At 38.9% G+C, this 16,156-nt stretch overlaps 10 protein-coding genes across 10 annotated transcripts; 8 read left to right on the top strand and 2 right to left on the bottom strand.

The window, feature by feature from the left end:
• Positions 1-350: 350 nt before the first annotated feature.
• VAM3 (SNAP receptor VAM3) lies at positions 351-1,175 on the top strand (the record flags this gene model as incomplete). The annotated part of the gene is made up of 1 exon (XM_002495322.1): positions 351-1,175. The coding sequence occupies one exon, from the start codon at positions 351-353 to the stop codon at positions 1,173-1,175; it is 825 nt and encodes a 274-aa protein (XP_002495367.1).
• A 31-nt stretch (positions 1,176-1,206) lies between these two features.
• Positions 1,207-3,198, bottom strand: MET4 (Met4p; the record flags this gene model as incomplete). The annotated part of the gene is made up of 1 exon (XM_002495323.1): positions 1,207-3,198. One exon carries the CDS (start codon positions 3,196-3,198, stop codon positions 1,207-1,209), a length of 1,992 nt encoding a protein of 663 aa, XP_002495368.1.
• A 1,227-nt stretch (positions 3,199-4,425) lies between these two features.
• On the top strand, positions 4,426-5,244 carry RGS2 (GTPase-activating protein RGS2; the record flags this gene model as incomplete). The annotated part of the gene is made up of 1 exon (XM_002495324.1): positions 4,426-5,244. One exon carries the CDS (start codon positions 4,426-4,428, stop codon positions 5,242-5,244), a length of 819 nt encoding a protein of 272 aa, XP_002495369.1.
• Positions 5,245-5,534: 290 nt separating this feature from the next.
• LEU4 (2-isopropylmalate synthase LEU4) lies at positions 5,535-7,373 on the top strand (the record flags this gene model as incomplete). The annotated part of the gene is made up of 1 exon (XM_002495325.1): positions 5,535-7,373. One exon carries the CDS (start codon positions 5,535-5,537, stop codon positions 7,371-7,373), a length of 1,839 nt encoding a protein of 612 aa, XP_002495370.1.
• Positions 7,374-7,830: 457 nt separating this feature from the next.
• ZYRO0B09702g (phosphatidylinositol-3-/phosphoinositide 5-phosphatase INP52) lies at positions 7,831-11,919 on the top strand (the record flags this gene model as incomplete). The annotated part of the gene is made up of 1 exon (XM_002495326.1): positions 7,831-11,919. One exon carries the CDS (start codon positions 7,831-7,833, stop codon positions 11,917-11,919), a length of 4,089 nt encoding a protein of 1,362 aa, XP_002495371.1.
• Positions 11,920-12,012: 93 nt separating this feature from the next.
• Positions 12,013-12,666, bottom strand: YAF9 (YEATS domain-containing protein YAF9; the record flags this gene model as incomplete). Its single annotated transcript, XM_002495327.1, has 1 exon — positions 12,013-12,666. The coding sequence occupies one exon, from the start codon at positions 12,664-12,666 to the stop codon at positions 12,013-12,015; it is 654 nt and encodes a 217-aa protein (XP_002495372.1).
• A 125-nt stretch (positions 12,667-12,791) lies between these two features.
• On the top strand, positions 12,792-14,066 carry ZYRO0B09746g (uncharacterized protein; the record flags this gene model as incomplete). The annotated part of the gene is made up of 1 exon (XM_002495328.1): positions 12,792-14,066. One exon carries the CDS (start codon positions 12,792-12,794, stop codon positions 14,064-14,066), a length of 1,275 nt encoding a protein of 424 aa, XP_002495373.1.
• Positions 14,067-14,135: 69 nt separating this feature from the next.
• On the top strand, positions 14,136-14,828 carry ZYRO0B09768g (nucleotide diphosphatase; the record flags this gene model as incomplete). The annotated part of the gene is made up of 1 exon (XM_002495329.1): positions 14,136-14,828. The coding sequence occupies one exon, from the start codon at positions 14,136-14,138 to the stop codon at positions 14,826-14,828; it is 693 nt and encodes a 230-aa protein (XP_002495374.1).
• Positions 14,829-14,988: 160 nt separating this feature from the next.
• Positions 14,989-15,585, top strand: NOP15 (rRNA-binding ribosome biosynthesis protein NOP15; the record flags this gene model as incomplete). The annotated part of the gene is made up of 1 exon (XM_002495330.1): positions 14,989-15,585. The coding sequence occupies one exon, from the start codon at positions 14,989-14,991 to the stop codon at positions 15,583-15,585; it is 597 nt and encodes a 198-aa protein (XP_002495375.1).
• A 19-nt stretch (positions 15,586-15,604) lies between these two features.
• CYB5 (Cyb5p) lies at positions 15,605-16,156 on the top strand (the record flags this gene model as incomplete). The annotated part of the gene is made up of 1 exon (XM_002495331.1): positions 15,605-16,156. One exon carries the CDS (start codon positions 15,605-15,607, stop codon positions 16,154-16,156), a length of 552 nt encoding a protein of 183 aa, XP_002495376.1.

Here is a 16,156-nt window from a genome sequence, read left to right on the forward strand (position 1 = left end):
ACAGTAGTTAGGTCTGTGAAAAGGTTTTCAGTAGCCATTTCAAATTATAACACGTCCTCTACACACGAACTCATCATTGTACATTTCTCGTCTGTTAAAGCATCTTAAAATAAAATCTTATGCGTAGAACCACATAACCACTGAAAAGGCGCTGCTTTAGTAAAAGAATAATAATATCAATCCATTGCAACAATAGGAAACAAGTTTCACCTTAACAACTATTCCCTTAGTTACCATTAACTACTATTTCAACATCGCGGGTTCAAAAAAATGGGGCATTAAACCATACACAATTATAACATTAAATTTGAACAAATAACGTTGATAGAGACAGATCATATAGGTCAACAATGTCAAATTACGATTTGGAAGCTCAAAATGGTGATAATAGTACAGAGGTAGCTAGAAGTCTTATTGAAGAGTTAGCGGAACAGCTCAAGAAACTGAGTAGGGAAACAATCAAAGTTGGTACTAAGAGGGATTCCATCGAAGTGAGATCAAATATTGAAACGGGACTTATACCTAATTGCAATAGTATACGTCATAAAATTGAAAAAGAAAGCTGGGGGTCATCATCACAAGACCGAGTCATACAAGGTTCTAAACTGTATAATGATTTTGTTATGCTTAAAGGTGAATTACAAAAACTACAAAAAGATTATCGTGAATCCAAGTCAAAACATCCTTTGAAAAATGATAATGGTTCAGCTACAAAAGTGGTACGAGGAGATCCTGAAAGTAATTATTTATCTATTCAAGTTAATGAACAGACACCTTTATTACAAGAAGAGGAACAACAAGAACGACAGCTGTTACAGCAACAACAGCAACAGCAACAACAACAACTGTGGCAGGAATCGAATGCCAACCAAGATGAAGTAGATTTCCATACAATCATTCTAAGAGAAAGATCCCAACAGGTAACAAGAATTCATTCTGCCGTACAAGAAGTTAATGCCATTTTTCGCCAATTAGGATCATTGGTAAATCAGCAAGGGGATCAAGTCGATGAAGTTGATGCAAATATTGGTCAGCTGGCAAATAATATGCAAAAGGCCAATTCTCAACTTCATAGAGCCGATCAAAATCAAAGGAAAAAAAATAGATGTGGACTAATCACATTAACTATTATGGTTATATTTGTACTTATAGTTACACTTTTGGTTCTAAGTTGACAAGAGTCTATGTCATTTAATGTATATTTACTTATTCATCATTTGAACCATTAATCTTATCCATTATTTGTTTTCTAATACTTTCCGCCTTTTCAATTCCTTCTAGTTCGCCACTTGATCGAACTAGATTTTTCAACAATTTGTTTTCCATCTCTAATGTGTGAATCTTTTGCTGTAGTGAAATAGCTAATTCACTCAACTCAGTTACGGAATTTTCCAATTCTCTTTCTTTTACTTTTCTTCTTTGATGTGTTTTTTGAACCTGAGCTGATGTAGCACTTGTTGTTGTCGATGGTGGTGAAATCGCCACACCGTTAGAAACATTTCTTCTTTTCGCATTAGATGATGATGATAGGGCTTCTTCTGTGGATTTTGATCTTTTCAAAGGTCTTGATGACGTAGGGTTGATAATTTCAGTATCTTCTTCTTCCTCATCTTCTTCAAATTCGATTCCACTAATGGAATGTTCCCTCTTAATTCTTCCTTGGCCTCCGTCTTGTGATTCACTTCGTATTGGATCTCCGCCTTGATCATGCGTACGTGGATCCAATTGTAAGAGTGATTCGACAAATCCCTGTTGATCCCGTTGTAGCTGCTGCTGCTGTTGTTGTTGTTGTGACCTAGAATCTCGCGACAGAATACCTAATAGAAATTCTGCACCTCGAGATGCATCTTGGTCATTAACGTTATTAGGTTGAGATTCAATTGATACACTCTCTTCAGTATGTCGTTTCGACTTTTCTTGCTCGTGGTGTGCAATAATTGCAGCAATTGCATGGATTTGTTCTTGATTAAATCCACTGTTTACCAAAGTTCTATGCGCACCGGGCGGGACACTGACTCTTGGTAACAATGCCACTAATGTAGATGTCGGTATGGTGGAATAATCAGGAACATGAATTTGAGGACGAGTTTGATTCGAGGCAGCAGCCGCTGGTACTTGAGGATCAGATGCTACAGATACAGAATCTGAAGGTCTCGATGTAGTAGTAACTGGGCTAGCTGAAACGGAATACGGTTGCATGACTTGAGAGGCTAATATATTGCTCAAAGGTGATGGAACGTTCGGAGTATGCTGTGGAAATCTCGGACTTCTCGTATCATCATTAGCACCGGCAGGAGCACCACCACCATTACCGCCCGAAACAATGTCTACATTGGTAAAACCACCGTGATCCTGCAAAGGTGATCCAGTCACACTATTGGAGGTTACATTACTGGTAGTATTGGCGTTATCCTGGTTACGTGATGATGATGACGCTTCTTCGTGTTGTTGTTGTTGTTGTTGTTGACTCTCTGCGTCCCTTTTCTCTCTAGATTTGGAACTAAATCTCGATTTACTGTGGTCGTACTGCGACGTCAGAAACGTATTACGTCTCTGAGTAAGAAAATGCGCACTTCTTCTACCTGTTCCCTGCTGTCTCTCGCTGTTGTCATTGTTATTTGCATCATTGCCATCTTCAAATTCACGAGGATTACCGTACAGATCATTATCATTATTGTCAGGATTATTGTTATCACTATTACCGCTAACAGCACCACTGATGCTCTGTCTCTGTCTCTTGTCTTCATCAGGGAAAATAAACGAATCATCCGCAAATGCACTAAGTTCTGCCGCCAGCCTTTCATCAAATCCTAGTCCGCTCTCATTTAAACGTTGACCATTACTACTACTATTGCCGCCCAACGCCATCGCCGTAGAATCACTTCCAGGATCTTGGAGTATCCATGAATCTAAATTCGCGAAATCTTGTTCCAGCGATGGCATAAAATTATCAACGTAAGCTAACTGCTCTAAAAGTATACTTGGTGTAATATTACTATTATTTTGACCACTTGACTGCTCCTCAAACATTTGCATTGGTTCCTGTGATAACAGAGATGACGGCTGTATAGAATTTATTGGATCAGGACCAGCTCTATCTCTTCCATTATTATCGTCATCGGTGTGGCTATCACCACCAAAAAGGTTCCTGAATTCGGAGCGGTAAGTGGACCCATCAGCTCCACCTTCGTTACTCATCGAAGAACAAACAAAAGCGTGCGTCAATTTGAATCGAGTATTACCAACTATTTAATTTCAAATTCAAGTTTGGCTATCTCTTCGTCGTCTAAAAGTTTAGTCTAAACTTGATAAAGTGTCGATATCACGTTTGCTTACTCTTATTTGAAGGATGCCATAATTATTATTTTTTTCGACTCAATGTGACTAACTGCAATGAAAAAAGACGCCACACTTTTTGTTCCCTTTAAAAAAAGGAAAAAAGAAATGACTCCGTGTTCACGTGCGAGTGGCAGATAAACGCATACAGCCGTATGCACTGTAAACGAATACCATGTGACCAGGTTTATTCCGCTTATCATTTTTTCTTTTTTTTTCCTTTTCTTTTTTTTTCTTCTTTCTTTTTTCATTTCTTTTTCCTTTTCCTCTTCCATTCTAGACCAAGGTTGTCTGTCTCGGGCTTTCCCCTTCACATTCTAGGCGGACGTTGACTTCTAAGAGCTCACCACACTTCACCGCACACTAAGAGTAGTACAATCGATTGTATAGACGGCAGATAAAAAAAAAATGGACCAATTTGATATCTATAGCGACTTCCGTCGTTACTATGGTGCAGGTTGCTAGATTGGAATAAACGTGTTACTATATATCCACATATATATAATACAGTGAATTACTACAATCTAGCCTGATGATTCATTTGTCCGATGGCTATCGTATCGGCTACTCGATGAAACATTCCTAGCAACTCATTGCCATTTTTTTTACAACAACCGAAGCAGCTGAAATTCATTTACAACCACCATTGTGAGAGTTACTTAGCCTTTCTATTTGTCTCGGATATTAACTTAGGATTATAACTTCGTCCTGTGCTCCGTATTCCTACCTTACTGAAATATACCGCTCAGTACTCTCTTCTCCAATACCCACTACTATACAAGCTACTACACCCACTATCTTACACACTACAATACTCTCATTTTTCCATACTTGAGACTGGTACGGCTGTTATTAGTGTGATTTCTTTTTTTCGTTTTTCAATTATAGTTTTTCATTTTTTTTTTTTTCCATTTCTTCCTCCTGCATAAGAACAGGAACATTCACATTGAAAACGGAAGGGCATCGAAATAGAGCCATACGGTAAGTACTAAGAATACAAGTACAACGGTTTCTTAAAAAAAGAGACGAAGAAGTAAAGGAAGTTTTTCAAAGTTAGATGAAGTCGCTAGTAGAGTAGGGCTCCTCGTAATGCAATGTCATGAGAATTCTTCAATCCCCAGTTTGCATGAGGTATTAACGAAGTCAGTTCAAGATGAGATAGAGAATGACCCTTATACGTTGAACAAATTTGAACAGTTTTTACTGAAATCACACTGTGAAGAGAACTACGAATTCTGGAGAAGCTGTGATGGATACCTTTTAAAATATGATAATGATGATTTTGACATACAGAAAGGGAACTCCAAAATTTACAAAAAGTTCATTAGAGCAAATTCACCGATGGAGTGTAACTTACCCGAGGATATAAAACAAAATTTTAGAGAGAGCTACCACCATGGTTCGAGAGTTCCAAAGGACACTTTGTGTAGAGCAAGACAACATTCATGGTCATTAATGAAAGATGCTTATAGACAGTACGTTAGGCAAGTTTGCAAAAGGAGTGGATGTTGCAATAGTAGATCCGTTAGTCGAAGTGAATCGCCATCAGAAGTTACTAGAATACGATCTGATCTATCACATACAAGTTTAACGATTCCAATAATTGAGCTCCCGACATTAGCAGTGACTAATACTAGTAAACCAACAGGCGCTAGTCATGCATTTAGAAGGAGTAGTAGTTTCAGTTCAAGTGGACCTGAGACATCAAGCAGTAGTGAAGAAAGCCCTACGGAACCGCCAGATGCGATTGGTGCTGGTACCCAAAGATTATTTTCGAAGGGTAAAGAATTCATGAGTCGATTTAGGTTAAAGAACAGACGTACATCATTTGCATCTCAGTCATCAACAAATTCTATCTATACAAACTTTGAAAGAAGGGCTAGCGATAGAACTTTGTATCAGAAATAAAGTAAGTTGTAACGAATATTAAGCATTATATTTTTTATTTTTAATTTTTTTTTTTTTTTCATTGCATATTTCATTGCATGTCGGTAGATTTTCTTTTTCTCTTTTTTTTCTTCCTATGACCTTACGGGCCGGTTTCGCTGTGTATAATTGAACATGACTCAGTCATGAAAAAATTCTACTTACAAGTAAGCAGATATAAAAGAGGTTTAACTACTAGCTTTCACTAACGAATCTCGATATTACCGAGTCTTAAGGCCAAACAAGCAGTAGTCGGATAAAAGTCAAGAGACATGATTCGAGAAACAGCTGTTAGATTAGCTCAAAATGTTGGGAGGGCTGGTAAAAGCATTCCTCCCATCAAACTGGCATATAAGAATATGTTGAAAGATCCAAGTATCAAATACAAAAAATTTCAACAGAACCCTTTCCCACAGAGACAGTGGCCAAACCGTGTTATCGAAAAGGCTCCACGTTGGCTTTCTACAGATTTGAGAGATGGTAACCAATCACTCCCGGATCCTATGTCTGTAGAACAGAAAAAGGAATATTTTCATAAATTGTTAGAGATTGGATTTAAAGAGATCGAAGTTTCATTCCCATCTGCATCTCAAACAGATTTCGATTTCACCAGATATGCTGTCGAAAATGCTCCTGATGATGTTAGTATTCAATGTTTAGTTCAATCACGTGAGCATTTGATTAAGCGTACAGTTGAAGCTCTAACGGGTGCCAAAAGAGCTACTATACATTCTTATTTGGCAACAAGTGATCTTTTCCGTAATGTGGTTTTCAAAATGTCCCAAGAGGAAGCTGTTAAAATGGCTGTTGAATCCACTAAGCTGATTAGAAGCTTGACAAAGGATGATCCAAATCAACAGGCAACCCGCTGGACCTATCAATTTTCACCAGAGACTTTCAGCGATACACCAACTGAATTTGCCGTTGAAATCTGTGAGGCTGTGAAGGCTGCATGGGAACCTACTGAGGAAAATCCAATTATCTTTAATTTACCTGCCACCGTGGAAGTTTCAACACCAAATATTTATGCGGACCAAGTCGAATATTTCTCAACTCATATTTCTGAACGTGAAAAAGTTAGCATTTCTGTCCATTGTCATAACGATCGTGGTTGTGGTGTCGCTGCAAGTGAATTGGCTATATTAGCAGGCGCTGATCGTGTGGAAGGCTGTATCTTTGGTAACGGTGAACGTACTGGTAACGTTGACTTAGTGACCATTGCTCTAAACATGTATACTCAAGGTGTTTCTCCAAATTTGGATTTCTCTGAGTTGACTAAGCTCATTGAAGTTGTGGAGCGTTGTAACAAAATTCCAATTTCTCCAAGAGCTCCTTACGGTGGTGAGTTAGTTGTTTGTGCATTTAGTGGTTCTCATCAAGATGCTATCAAGAAAGGTTTTGCCGCTCAAGAGCAAAGACGTGCTCTTGGCGACACTATCTGGTCTATTCCATACTTGCCACTTGACCCTAAGGATATCGGTCGTGACTATGCTGCCGTGATCCGTGTCAACTCTCAATCAGGTAAGGGTGGTGCTGCATGGATTATTTTGAGATCTTTGGGTCTTGATCTTCCAAGAAACTTACAAATTTTGTTCTCTAAAGAGGTTCAAAATACCGCTGATTCTTTAGGTCGTGAACTAAAGTCCACTGAAATTTGTGATTTGTTCAAGGAAAAATACAACTTCAACAACGAGCATTTCAACCATATCAACTTGTTGGATTACGACATCGTCAAAACCGGTTCCGACCGTAGAAGCCTAAACGGTCAAGTTGAAATTAACGGTCAAGTTCATGACATCCAAGGTTCTGGTAACGGTCCAATCTCTTCATTGATTGATTCATTGTCTAATTTGCTAAGCGTTAGACTAACTGTTGAAAGTTACGCCGAACACTCTCTAGGTTCAGGCTCATCAACTCAAGCTGCTACTTACGTTTCTTTAGCCTACAGACGTGAATCCGATAACGAAATCACTTGTCAATGGGGTGTTGGTACTTCAGAAGATGTTGGTGATGCATCATTTAGAGCTATCCTGTCTTCTGTCAATAGCATCTTTAACGCTGGTGAAATTACTTTACCTAAAACAGCGGATTCTGCTGCAGGCTCTCAATAAACGAGGGTAGGTAAGTGAATGATACACCACCACTATTTATATACGTAGGACACTTTTACGTTATTTACGTACTAAGAAAGAGCATTCATAGCAAACATGATTGAGTCAATTGGTCTTCTTTATTCGTAATTCTTACATTCGTTACCATGTTTCTTCTTAATAGGCTGTCGAATTCTTTGTAGTTATATTTTTTTTTTTTTTTTTCAACATCAACAGACGAAAGGGGTCAAACTAAACAAACCATCACCAAGAAGTTCATTGCAATTCCAGAAATCAATAGAGGTTTAGGTAGAATCTAAGTGGTTTAAACTGGTTGAATTATTGAATTCGTAAACTTTGTCTTTCACCTAGAAAAGAAACTGAAGAATACTCACCTTTTGGCCATTTTTTTTTTCCCTTTCTCTTTTTTGTTATTAAAAAAACTCACTCTCTTTAGCACTGCACTTCAAAACCTGTAATGATTATATATCTGTCTAAGAGGCTTGAGAGGAGGATTGCAATAGTTTCTGAATCATTTGCATTGATTTTCAAATCTGTATCAGTTGGTGATGCGGATTCAAGGCGGCCTCGTTGCGCCATTGAACTTTTACCCAAGGATGAATTAAGCAATCAAGGATTCAAGAAGTTATCATCACATGAAATTTACGGGTTTATTGGTCTCATAGAAGTAGAAGGTTTAATCTTTGTTGGTGCTATTACTGGGAAATCAAAAGTTGCACAACCGACACCCGGTGAAACGGTTAATAAGATCTTCGCAGTTGATTTTTTCTGTTTGAACAGTTCAAAGTGGGATTTTGTAGAGATAGACTCATCAGGATATCCTGTTTCATCAGAGGGTGAACCAAATTATGCAGAATCGTTCCCTAGGCATCCATGTTATGAATTGAAAAAACTATTATCCAACGGATCTTTTTACTACAGTTCAGATTTCGATCTAACGTCAACTTTACAAAATAGAGGATTTGGTGATCATTCATTAAGTGCGGATAATTACCAGGAGGAGTATATGTGGAATTACTTTTTAATGCAGGAGATAATTACTTATAGAGATAGATTGGAACCTCATGCAAAACAAATTTTAGATGATCAAGGGTTTTTAACTACAGTGATACGTGGATTTGCAGAAACGTTTGTTACTTATCTTAAAAGGTTAAAAGTTGGAGTTACAATAATTTCCAAACAGAGTTGGAAAAGGGCAGGAACAAGATTTATTGTTCGTGGTGTAGATGATGAAGGTAATGTAGCCAATTTTGTCGAGACAGAATTTATCATGTATTCGTCACAGTACTGTTATGCATTTAGTCAAATTAGAGGCAGTATCCCTGTATTTTGGGAGCAAGATACTTCTCTAATCAATCCAAGGGTTCAAATCACTAGGTCAGTTGAGGCTACACAACCGATATTTGATGAACATTTTTCCAGATTGGTGGAAGAATATGGTCCTGTACATGTGGTAAACCTACTATCAACAAAAACGAATGAAATTGAATTGTCCCAGCGTTACAGGCAGCATTTGAAGAACTCGCCCAAATTGAAGTTGGGGCAAGATGTGTTCCTTACAGAATTCGATTTTCATAAAGAAACTTCACAAGAAGGTTTTGCTGGCGTCAGGAAATTGATCCCCATGATAATGGATTCCATGTTAGTAGCAGGTTATTTCTCTTATGATGTTAGAGAAAAAAGATTGATATCCGAGCAACAAGGTGTATTTAGAACCAATTGTTTGGATTGTCTCGATAGAACCAATTTGGTGCAACAAGTTTTGTCATTAACTGCCTTTAAAACGTTTTTGGAGGATTTCCATTTGGCTAATGTTAAAGTCTATGTTGACAATGAAGACTTCGTCATTAAACATAACACACTTTGGGCTGATCATGGTGACCAGATATCACAGATCTATACAGGTACCAATGCTCTAAAATCATCGTTTTCTAGAAAAGGAAAGATGTCATTTGCAGGTGCTCTTTCAGATGCTACTAAGTCTGTTAGTAGAATGTACATCAACAACTTTATGGATAAAAATAAACAACAGAATATTGATACACTTTTGGGTCGTCTGCCCCATCAACAGTCTGTTCAACTATATGATCCAATAAGTGAATATGTTGATGATAAATTGAACGGTCTATCAGATCAATTTACTTCATATTCAACTACAAACATTCTAGTGGGTACATTTAATGTTAACGGTACTTCCAGACATGCGGATCTTTCCAAGTGGCTTTTCCCCATTGGTGATAAATTTAAGCCTGATATCGTTGTTTTGGGACTTCAAGAAGTAATTGAGTTATCGGCTGGATCTCTTTTAAATGCTGACTATTCCAAGGGCTCCTTTTGGGAAAATATGGTCAATAAATGTTTGAATCAATACGATGAAAAATATCTACTGTTAAGAGTGGAGCAGATGTCTTCATTGATCATACTATTCTTCGTCAAGGCAGATAAAGCACATATGGTTAAACAAGTGGAGGGTGCCACTAAGAAAACTGGATTTGGGGGTATCACAGGTAATAAAGGTGCTGTTGCGATTAGATTCGAATATGGGGGTACGTCATTCTGCTTCGTAAATGCTCATTTTTCTGCAGGCGCAAATAACATCGATGAACGTCGTAGTGATTATGAGAGTATCGTGAAGAATATTATATTCACTAGATCCAAGACTATTCCGCATCATGATTCCATCTTTTGGCTTGGTGACCTGAACTACAGAATCATATTACCTAATGAAGAAGTCAGAAGAGAACTATCGGCGAAAAAAGAAGGCTATATAGAAAGACTATTGCGCTACGACCAATTGACCCAAGAGATTAACACGGGAGTTGTGTTTCAAGGATTTAGAGAACCTACTCTTAAATTTAGACCCACTTACAAATATGATAATAACACAGACAATTACGACTCTTCAGAAAAGGCCAGAACGCCTTCATGGACTGATAGAATTGTGTACAAAGGTACTAACTTACACCCATTAGCTTATTCCGATGCTCACTTGATTATCAGTGATCATAGGCCTGTCTATGCTGCTTACAGGGCTAAGATTACTCTGATCGACGAGAATATCAGACTGGATCTGACAAATCGTCTATACCGCGAGTACAAACAGGCCCATCCAGAAGTGGCAGAGCAACACTATAATCACCTCATTGATTTAGAAGAAGGAAAATCACCTGCCAAAAATATTCCTGCAAGTCCCGGGTTTGATCTTCTAGACTTACATGGCACAATGAAACCTAAACCTTCGCCGATCTCATCTCTCTCATCGGCTTCTCCAGAACCTACTGTATCCATAAGGCGTGAAAGTTCACCACCTCTGAGCGATACTCATCCCGGGCAGAAATTGCGTCCACCTCCACCACCCGCGCCCAGATCCTCTTCATCTGTTAGGGTATTGCAATTGGCTGATACAGATACGTCCTCCGTCTCTAGGAAATCATCTGAATCTTCAGTGCCATCTCATCAAGATTCCCAATCAACCAACTCAGCACGACCACCAGTACCCCAGTCTAGAAGATCGGTACCACCTGGATTTAACGAAACTATTTTGACCCCGAAGAATACTAGCAGATCTAGTACTCCCGTTAGCATTCCTAAGGTGGAGGCACCAGCACCACGGAAGGCGGCTACGTTCCCCGAGAGCACCATAGTTGCATCAAACGGTTCACCACAACCACGTTTGGCCGCAACAAAGACAGATTCAGATATCGTGGCTACACCAAAGAAAAAAGGGCCACCGGTGCCACCACGTTCACCTGGGCTTCGTTCGCATTCTGCTAGTTCAAACCCAGAGATACTTTCACTACCGCTTGAACTTCAGAAGAAAGTTTCCACAGTTCCGTCTGTCTCCAATGAGACTGAAACACAACCTTTGGAATCTGCTCATACAGATTCGAGTAATGCAAATAATCTGCTACCTAAGAGGACACCCCCAGTCCCACCACGTGCCAATGCATCGACACCAGAGTTACATTCGGATGTCAATACGTCAACATCAAGTATTTCTAGTAATACTAATACGTTGGTTCCCAAGAAGAAAGTACCACAAGTGCCATCTCATATTAACGAACAAACAACAACGAAGACCAAATCGGAATCAGACGTTCCAGTTAAGAAATTACCGCCAGCAGCGCTGCATGCGAATGAACTGACCCCTCTGGCACCTGCACCAATTTCATTGGAAGAATCAGAGGGGCTAATATCCAAGAAAAGGGTTCCGCCACCGGTACCTTCTCATTCAAGTCAATCGAATTGGAGTGCTGCTAATACCTTAATACCCAAGAAGAAAACGCCACCTGCTTCTACAACTGAACTGAAATCTACGAATACCAAGGAGTCCAACCCACAACTTACAGAGGATTCCCCTGCTCTTACTAGCACCTTATTATCCAGGAATAAATCGCCCGCACCTCCTGTTCCTAGACAAGTCAATGAACACACCGAGGAGGCAGAATTTAGTAATGTCAAGAAAACACCGCCTGCTAAACCTACCAAGAAACCTGAAGTAGAAAATTTGAGCCTAGATTCTTGGAAACCTTTGACTCCAAAATGAGAATACGATTATACCTAGGACATTTCTATTTTTTTTTTTTATAGAATTCTTATTTCATTATTATTATTATTATTCTAGTTTTAAAAAATTCGTTCATTCCTTTAATTGTTTATTTACCTTGGCCTTTAGTTCTTCAATCTCTGAATCTACCTGTTTTATACCCAAATTTATCCTATCAATTTCTTCCTGCTCTAATTGTTTAGAGAACGCACATGAATCAGATTTGTTAGACGGCAGTAAATTACCAGGTGTACTCAACAGAGTTTTGAAGAATTGCTCGTTGGGTTCATTGAACACTATCTCATCATAAAAAACTGAAGAAATCTCATCATCAGGCTGTTGCGGACTATCTGGATTAACGTTGTGGTAGGGATGTAGTCTCAAATGGTGATAAAAGCTCAACATCTTTTCATTTGCTTCATCAACGAAATGTATTTTGACGTTAATTTCAAATTCACCCCAACCCGTCTCTGTCAATTCAAATGGCGGTGCTTCTACAGTCCTGGTAGCATTGGGATAAGTATCGTGCAGCTTAAATACCACTTTCTTGATGTAGTAGGAGATATCTTCATTTTGAGGTCCCCTTACAAAAATAGTCCATATATGTGTGTGTTCAGCTGGAGCATTGGGGGGTTTGATTTCACCAAGCTTCTTTGCAGTATTACCATAGACGATCGGTCTCGTTACAGAAAGGGTCTTAACTCTCTTTGATGTGCCTGTAGCCATCTTCTTATGCGACATTGTCATTATAGTGTGAAGTTTCTAGTGTTAATGAACTTTTTTCATCATGAGATGAACAAACAGTTGTTTCTTCACTACAACAAAAGATCAAGAAATTAAAATTGTAAGAAGGTTAAAGAAAAGGTTTTCGGATGGTTGTTAGAACCATCTATATTGCTAGGCATGGCTACAGGTCAAATTGGTTACCACAAGGTCCATATCCATTACCACCAACAGGAGTGGATAGCGATGTCCCTCTAGCGAAACACGGTATTGATCAAGCGAAAGAGCTAGCTCATTACATTTTATCCCTGGGGAATCAACCTGAAATGATTTTCTCATCTCCATTTTATAGATGTATTGAAACTAGTGAACCTATTGCTGATATACTCGAGTTACCGATTAACGTTGACGCTGGTTTAGGTGAGTGGTATAAGCCAGATAGAGAGGTTATTCCGGTACCAGCACCATTGGAGTCCCTGGAGAATTTCTTCCCCCAGAAATTGAACAAGAACTGGGAATCTAGTGTGATACCAAGTGATAAAGGTGAGACTGAAGAGGAATTGTACCTAAGGTGTAAAAACTTCTGGCCCAAATTTATCAGTAGAGTGGAAAAGGATTTTCCCAACATCGAGACTGTACTATTGGTGACACATGCTGCATCAAAGGCCTCTCTGGGGATGAATTTGCTTGGGTTTTCCAATTGGAGAGAACCGTTGGATGAAGATGGTAATATCATCAGAAGTGGTAGTTGTTCATTGGACAAATTCGAATTAGTCCCGTCAACTAGTGATGAGGGTGAAGAGACTTTGCCATTTGAATCTAGACAATGGAGAATGACGATGAATGGTAATACAGAATTCTTAACTAAAGGTGAAGAGATGAATTGGGATTACAGAAATGCATTTGAAGCTGGTTCAGATGCAGATATGAAGTTGAGACGTGAGGCTGCTGCCGCCGCTGCTACGGAAGCTGCTGCTTCTGCGGCTGTTGAAGGTCCCTATGAACAACCGACGGAATCCGTTTATGTCAGTGTAGATTTACCCTCTAACAGTTACAGAGAAAGGGCAGAAATCGACAGAACCGCATCTTTACAGTACTCTGGATTGAACACACCACATCCATTATTTAAAATTGGTAATAAACTCTATGAAGGTGATTGGAAGAAATTAGTAGGTACAGAATTGGCATTCTTAGGTGAAGCTGTATTGAACAAGAAGTCAAGAGGTGAACAATTAGATAAGAATGACGCTGATGATGCTGGCGATGAAGTTGAAGGTGGTGATGGTGAGTCTGGGGCAAAATTGGAATCAGAGTCTCATCAGGAGAAGGATGGTGAAATGCAGCAAGAGGATGAAGAGGAACATTCAGAAAGGATTTATAGAATTACCGATAGGATAGCTTTGACAAGAGTTCAACCTATGTAAAGGGTCGCGTCGCGTACGCACGTAACTAACTTAAGTATTCTATTCTATAATATACAAAAGGTTCTAACGATGATCAATCGAGTTATAGAGTCCATTGTATCTCAGTTTCAAATCGTGCTAGGTAGTTCATCTGAACGTAGATATGAAATTTTACAACAAGTTATGGGGGTCCCCCAAATTACCATTATGAAGCCAAGTTTTGAAGAAGATTTGAATAAAAGTGAATTCAGTAACCCTGTGAATTATGTAATTGAGACTTCACGTCACAAGGCATTGGGTATTGTTAACGATTTGAAAGATAATAAAACCACTTCTGCTGTTGCTAGTCCCCCAAAACTAATCGTTTGTGCAGATACTGTGGTTATAGATTCACAAGGTAATATACATGAGAAACCCCAGTACAAGGAGATTCAATTGAAGAATCTGAAAAAATTCTGTTATGAATTGAATGAACCACTGAAAGTCGTTACTGCTGTCACTGTTGTTAGGTGGAATCACAGTGGTGACTACGAGATTAGAGATACTTTTACCGAGGAGACTAAACTGTATATGGATTCTCAGACACCTCTAGATCTGTTAGAAGACTATGTAGCAAGTGGTGAAGGAACTCAAGTGGCAGGAGGGTTCAAGATCCAGGGCGCTAGTGCCGTTTTTATCAAAAAGATCGATGGTGACTATTATAATGTTGTGGGACTGCCATTGAACAAAACATTCCAAGCATTGTACAGAGAACTACAGAATACTGGAACATCAGCAATATAATTAATTACCATCTCCTCTTCTTCCCTTTCTGTTGTATTCGCTTAGGCGACTGTTGCAAATTTTTCAATTTTAAGCTCATCTCATCTCATCTCATCTCAACTATTTGAAAAAGTAGCATACAATATTGGAACCAGACAACCGAAACAAGCTCATTATAACGATGGTCAAGCCCAGTGAGAAAGTTGTTAAGTCTAAGGAACCTGTTAAGGAACCTGTCGAATCTTCAGAATCTGATGCAAGTTCGTCAGATTCCGAACTAGAAGGTTTGCCAGATGCTGAAGATGATCGTTCACATAAAGTCAAGAAGTTAAGCAAGAAGCCTGCCCAAAAGCAGCAGCAGAACAGTTCACAAGATGAGTACTCAGGTATCGTATTTGTGAGCAGGCTACCACACGGTTTCCAGGAGAAGGAGTTATCCAAGTATTTCTCACAATTTGGTGATTTGAAAGATGCACGTTTGGCTCGTAATAAGAAAACTGGTAATACAAGACATTATGGTTTTATTGAATTCGTTAATAAAGATGATGCTAAGGTAGCTCAAGAAACAATGAATAACTATCTGTTGATGGGACACTTGATACAAGTACGTCTGCTACCAAAAGGTTCCAAGATTGAAAAATTGTACAAGTACAGACACAGATCATTCCAATTTGCATCAGTGAAGAAGAGCTCAGAGGAGTTGAAGGAAAGAGCTCGTAAGAAGCACGATGAACGTGTTAATAAACTGAAGAAAGCTGGGATCGATTTCAAATGGTAATTTTTTTTTTTTATGTACTATGCGTTTAATGTATATTTTACCGATATTTTCTCAATATTTTCCAACATTTTTCGAACAACACATCTTACCAACTGCAAACTACTGGAAATACATAAGAGACATACGTGTAAGTCCATTGTACTTCTCTCATTCTCAATCTCATATTCAGTCTTCGTTCGTCGTCGAAATGTCTAAAGTCTATACGTTTGAACAAGTTGCAGAGCACAATACTCCTGAAGACGCGTGGTTAATCGTTGACGGTAAAGTTTACGACGTTACCAAATTTGTAGAGGACCATCCAGGTGGTGATGAAATTATTTTGGATCTAGCTGGTCAAGATGGTACTGAAGCTTTTAACGACATTGGACATTCTGAAGATGCTGTCAATATGCTAAAGGATTTTATAGTGGGTTCATTAGATCCTGCTAGCAGACCTGCCAAGAGTGAGAAGGTTGCAAATGTCGCTCAAACTAGTGGTGTTACTACTGGTGGTGAAGGTAATGGTTTCTTGGCATTAGCTTGCGCAGTTGTCTTCTTTGCTGTTGCCTATTACTTGGCAAATATGAGCTAA

The sequence above is a fragment of the Zygosaccharomyces rouxii genome (genome assembly GCF_000026365.1).
Source record: "Zygosaccharomyces rouxii strain CBS732 chromosome B complete sequence".
Taxonomy (NCBI): domain Eukaryota; kingdom Fungi; phylum Ascomycota; class Saccharomycetes; order Saccharomycetales; family Saccharomycetaceae; genus Zygosaccharomyces; species Zygosaccharomyces rouxii.